At 50.1% G+C, this 6,000-nt stretch overlaps 1 protein-coding gene across 2 annotated transcripts in view; it reads left to right on the top strand.

The window, feature by feature from the left end:
* MGMT (O-6-methylguanine-DNA methyltransferase) overlaps positions 1 to 6,000 on the top strand; it is a 308,040-nt gene that overhangs the window by 235,806 nt on the left and 66,234 nt on the right. For both annotated transcript variants that reach the window (XM_032423118.1, XM_032423117.1), the window contains exon 3: positions 320 to 480. In XM_032423118.1, the coding sequence (XP_032279009.1) occupies positions 320 to 480 (161 nt within the window). The remainder of the gene's footprint in view (positions 1 to 319; positions 481 to 6,000) is intronic.

Below are 6,000 nucleotides of genomic sequence, written 5' to 3' on the forward strand. Positions count from 1 at the left end.
CTCACTGGGCTGGCTTCTGCGCTTGCCGTCCCAGCGCTGTCACATCCTGCTTCACCGGACTACAGACGTTCAGAGCCCCAAGTAGCAAAGCCTGTGTACTAGGATGTTCCTCCTGGAATCGCCTCTTGTTTTCAAAGAGGAGCTGTGTTTCTTAGAGCTAAAGGTGGAAACGTGGCTGGAAGGCACCTGCCCACCGCTGCGTGGCCGTGGGCACACATACCCGGGAAACTGCCATGTGGGCACAGTAACGTTTGTCTGCTTTTCGCTTGTGTGGACTCAGGGCCTGAGGTTTATTACCATCCTGTTACCACTTTTGCAGACCCCCGGAGGCCCCCACTCTTCCTGAGCTGCTCGTCCGTCCAGAGGAAATGACGGAGCCCCTGGTGCAGTGCGTGGCCTGGCTGGATGCCTATTTCCATGAGCCCGAGGTCCTCCCAGGCCTCCCCTTGCCTGCGATTCACCATCCCATTTTCCAGCGAGGTCAGTAACTCCGCCGCCTCATAGGGTTTCGCTCAGGGAGCTTGACTGATTAACTATCACTTACATCACAGCCCATTTTATCGACTCTACTGACTTGGTATTTTTACATCATCTAAACAGAGACAGCATGTGGCCACGCTATAAGGACAAGAGTTCACGATCTCCACCCATTCCAAATGCTTGTGTTAGTTTTGGCATGTGGTCACGTAATTCTTGGCAAAGGCAGTAAAAATGATGCATGCAGATCGACTCTTGACTCTTGCTGGCTGAAAGGTTTAAATAGGAACACATCTGAATAGCAGTGAATTTTTCAATAAGCTTATTGTTAACTTAAACTATCTGCTTGCCAACAGCACAGAAAATGAGGCTTGTACATGGACAATTAGCCACTTCCATAAACTCGGCTGGTGAGATTTACATCAGAGTGGGTAGCAGCATTGGGTTGTCTCGGATAAGTTTTCAATCTAATTTCTCAAACTTGCCATAGTTAGATACTGTGTTCTTAAACATGATTGAGAACTTACTGCCTAAATGTAGCAGGCTTAAGGCCATGGTCTGTGGTCACCAAAAAACATTTTCCCAGATGCTTCTTTTTAAGTTCTTGTTTGGACCTTAATTATGGCAACTAAAATTATTCTAGGCACATACCAGGGGTTTATTTTGCATAGTGATTTTTTTATACTCATTTTAAGATAAATGCATGTGTATGTGTACACAAATATGTATAGATGTATTCACACATGTACTCAAGGGAAAATACTACCCTGAGATTTTAGATAAGGTAAATTTAGAGGCGCCTGGGTGGCTCAGTTGGTTGAGCGTCTGACTCTTGGTTTCAGCTCAGGTCGTGATCTCGGGGCTGTGAGATCGAGCCCCGCATTAGGCTCCACGCTCAATGTGGAGTCTGCTTGAGGTTCTCCCTCTCTCTCCCTCTGCCCCTCTACCCCTCCCTCTAAAATAAGTATATCTTTAAAGTAAATTTAAAGCAATCTTGAATTTCAAGACAGAGTATCCTAAATAAGTTTAATGGCATTCTAGTAGCTGCTATGATTTTCAGCAAAAAGAAACTTGAAAGTGGAGTAGGATTTTCAGGGGCAGTGGCTAGAGAAGCTCCTGGAAAGTTGAGCTAATACCTGCGTTGACTAACAAGGTCAGACAAGTGAACAGATAGTAAGTACCCTGAGCATTTTCGCACATAATGAACTGAAACAGTACAAGTGTAATGACCAGGGTCCCTTATGAGCCCCCTGTGTCATTCAGAACGGCCTCTGGGAGGGCTGTGGGAGCTCCAGTGGGCCTCGGCATGTCGCTGGGCACACGTCGCGTCCTGGATGGGCCCATGGGGCCACCGCCACTCTCCAGGGGCATGAACCAGCCGGCTGCATGGAGGCTGCGGGGAGCTCGGCATGACCTCCATGTGCTGCACGGGCTGAGGAACTCAGGTGTGGCTTTGCTTCTGAAGTTGGGGCTTGGGAATCCTGGTGCTCTGAACTCTGCCGTCCACGGTCATCACTTGGAGAGAACTGTGCCGCTAGGAGCAAGAAAGAATTGCGCGACTGGCTTTCCTCTCTTGCAGGCTATTGAATAGTGAGCAGAAATTTAAGGTTTTGAAATTTTCAGGACAGAAAAATTAGAAAACCAAGGCAGGAGGTATCTGTATGATCGAAGGGGGAGGTGGGAAGTGAGCTTATAAAATCCTGTCCTCGGTGTTTGAAGAGGGCTGGGACTGGCCACACTGACCCTGCCTCCCTGGCACTGGGCCTGAGCCAGCCCGTCTCCTCGTCCAGCCCCCATGGTCAGCGTGGGTGACCGGAACGCACCAGAAGCAGCTGCTGGGGTAAGGATGGGGGCCATCCAGCCCCAGCTAGAAGCTCTTCCCTGTTGGACAAGACCCACAGTGCTGGCGGGTGCTTCCAACTGGGGCCAGGTCCTTATAGCCAGGTTTAGGGGAGACAGCCTCCAGCACCTCCTCGGGACAGGGTCCCCTGGGCCAGCCCCGCCTCCTGACACTTAGTGGTTGCCGCCGGCCAGGGTTTCCCACGCCTTAGCATGTGCAAGCCAGGTTTTTCTAATTTAGCTCAATCACTTACTCCCAGGCAGGGACCAGGTGTGGGGATTTTACAGTTTAAGAAGGGAGGTGGTGGATGGTTATAATACATTTGCTAACACGGAGTTAATTGGCACTAACCCCCAGATGTGGTAACACCCCTCTCTATCCAGTGGTGGTTGGCTTTGCTCTGTTTCTACTTTGTATCTTGTAGCACAGTGAAATCATGGTGAGTGGGCAAGTCCCATGCAAGGAAAATCCTCCGGCAGCCTCAGAGACCTCTAGACACTGCATTAACATAAAGAAATAAACCTTCACACAATGCGAGGCGTGGGTACGTTTTAATGTGGAATAAATGTTTTTTTTAATAAATTCTATTTTCTGTGCATCTTAATTTTTGGGCACATTTAACATGCTTTTGCGTATCATGTTTTCAGCATGGTCTTGCCTGAGATTTAGACCAGGTCTGCCTATTTTAACTTGTTCTAAAAACGTAATCCTGACAGAGCTCACCGTTGAGCTCCGGCGCCTTAACCTGCTCGTCCTCAGGCACGGGCCTGTGCACTGGCGGCCCCCAGGGGCCAGGCCCCCACTGCATTCCATGGGCCCCTCTTGTCTGTGGGCAAGACCGCTTCACCATTTCAGGATCTTCCATGAGATGAGCGCCCTTTTCACCATTGGTTCATTTTTTAAGGCTGGTCACACACGCGCGCTGAGGTAAACCATGTGAAATTACAGTTTTTGTTAGGTTAAAAAACTTAACAAATACTAGAAATTTCACATAGTTCAATTTCTTATCTTGGAAATTCTCCCAAGTTTGATGAGTAACAAGTTAATTGCCTGGGTTTTTTGGCCAAGGAGCCGTGAAGCTGTCTTTCATGACCACAGGTCTGGAAGTGTGTGTGGCCGCCTTTTTCTGGAGCCACTAAGGATAGGGCTCCTCCGAGGGAAAAAGGCTGCAATTACTGGGAGTGAGGTTTAGCGTGCTGCTCAGGAGATTACAAGAAAAGTGGGTGTTGAATAAGATGTGTTTTAATTTTCTTGTGAGATTGTGTTTCTGGTGGAGGGCATTTTCTAAGAAAAAATTGTTGTGTGTTGTTTTTAGAGTTTAGGGGGGGTTTTGCTTTTTCCTAATCTGCTTTATTAAAGTATCAACAGGACCATTTGTTGTAACCAGTCTGATGGAGAAACAGCAGTCTTGGGCACAATGAGGCATTTTAGGGAGGTCAGGTGCCCCCCCCATGAAGTCTTTGCAGAGGTCAGCATTATTTTGAATTCATTTTTCTCCAAGAAATAGTTACTGAATGAAGCCATTGGTCTTGAAATCTTAACGTTTCTTTTATAATGATATTGTTTGTCGGGCTCCCTGCTCAGCGGGAAGCCTGCTTCTCCCTCTCCCACTCCCCCTGCTTGTGTTCCCTTTCTCGCTGTGTCTCTCGCTGTCAAATAAATTAAAAAAAAAAAAAAATCTTAAAAAAAAAAAAAAGGGGGCGCCTGGGTGGCTCAGTCGTTAAGCATCTGCCTTCGGCTCAGGTCATGATCCCAGGGTCCTGGGATCGAGCCCCGCATCAGGCTCCCTGCTTGGCGGGAAGCCTGCTTCTCCCTCTCCCACTCCCCCTGCTTGTGTTCCCTCTCTCGCTGTGTCTCTCACTGTCAAATAAATTAAAAAAAAAAAAAAAATCTTATAATGATATTGTTTGAAGTTCTTTCCTGTTAATATTTTCTAACTTTATATTTACTTATTAAAAGTAACGTTGCTTCATTGTATAAATATGCATGTTCATGTCGCCTTCGTAGTCCGTGGCAAAGCAGGTAAAAAGATAAAAGTAGCACTTTGCCAGAAGCGCAATTTCACAGAGTTCGGGAAAAGCCAGACCTGGGGGAAACTGAGACCAGCTTTCAGATTCAGGATGTGTGCACACGCTTTCCTCCCCTTCTCCGCTCCTCTGCCTGTCGAGGTGCTCGGGGCAGGGTGCCTGGGCCCCTGCGCCTGCTCTGCCAGGCTGGGGTGGGCGCTTCTTCCCCGGATGGCCCCCCAGGAGGCAGCCCCGCAGTGCAAGCCCCGCAGCGTGTGTGGCCTTGTGAGCCCGGCGGGTGGGTGCAGACGGCGGTGGGCCCCAGCTGCTCCTTCCACTGTCTTCTCACAGATGATGGTTTTCAACAGATGAGTTCTGAGTTTTCTTTTCAAAGTGACTGCAATGTTCCCTTTTAAATGAAATGTTTAACACTTTAGTAATTCCTCCGTCACAGCTATTAGCTTGTAGCTGTGAATCCGGGTGCATGACAGTAGTAAGATCGGCATTTGTTCATCCTGCTGGCGAGTATTCCAAAGCCTCAGAAAGGATTCTCTTATTTGTGTATCTCTGTTGAACACCCTCTTTCCAAAGGGCCTCTCCTGAAAGCCCTGCCAGAGAGTTACGGGAAAGGCCCTTCCAGGGTGGATGAATGAACTTCCCCCCTGCCCCCACCCTGTGTCCTGGAAGACAGTCCCACCATGCGGTGTGCTTCCAGGGGAAGCTGTGGGAGTCCCGGAAGGCGGTTGGACCACGAGGAAGTGAACAGCATCATTACCTCAGGTCCTCACCAGAGACGGCCCTTTAACATTAAAACTCCCTCTCGGAGAGCCAAGCCAGGGCTAATCGTGCCAGCCCCCCTTGGCCCCCACCCCCCAGCCTTCACGGGGCACAGGTCTTCTGCCCGCCCAGCTGCCGCTCACCCCGGGCCGCTGCCTCCCCAGGAAAGGAGGCACCGAGCCCTCCTCCTGTCAGGGTCCTGTGGCTGGTTTGGGTGATCGTCACGTGTGCACCTGTAAGTCCCGAGTCCAGCCTGAGCCTGAGCCTGAGCCTGAGCTCCTCTGCAGTGCGTGCAGCAGAGATGGGGCTTTTCCTTGGCCTGCCCTTCATGTCCACAGCAGGAGGCGGCTCTGTGCGTTCACCAGGTTCCTGCTGATACTCTTCCCTGCACTTGAAAAAAAATCGAATCTAAAGAGAGGCTAATAGCTAGAGCAAGGAATGGTATTTACAGCTTCTGGTTGGTGGCTCTCACAGTTCTCCCGCATTGGCAATGAGGCCGTATAGAAGTTGTTGGCCTTGCTATGGTATTACCTATTCTGTAAACCTTCCGATGCCCATTTATTGATTAGAACAAGCTAACAACACTGCACTTAAATTAAGTGGGAAAGAAAGCTGGTGAAAATGTACTTTCAACCCTAGGGCTGCCACACTGCTTTTTGGGGGGCAGCAGACGTAGAAATGGGGCTCAAGGCCCTCTGAGGCCAACGCTGGGAAAGGTGCGGATCAACAGCCAGAGAGGAGGTGGCAGGCGTGAGGGTCAAGGTGCCGGGAAGATGGTCAGGTGTCCGAAATCAGGAGCAGCCCCTCCTGCCATGGGGAGTCCAGCCCAGCCCCTAACTGTGCATGTGGTTTCGAGCCGGGGGGGGGGGGGGGGGGGGGGGGGGGGGGGGGGGGGGGGGG

This window comes from Phoca vitulina, unplaced genomic scaffold, assembly GCF_004348235.1.
Source record: "Phoca vitulina isolate PV1807 unplaced genomic scaffold, GSC_HSeal_1.0 scaffold28, whole genome shotgun sequence".
Lineage (NCBI taxonomy): Eukaryota > Metazoa > Chordata > Mammalia > Carnivora > Phocidae > Phoca > Phoca vitulina.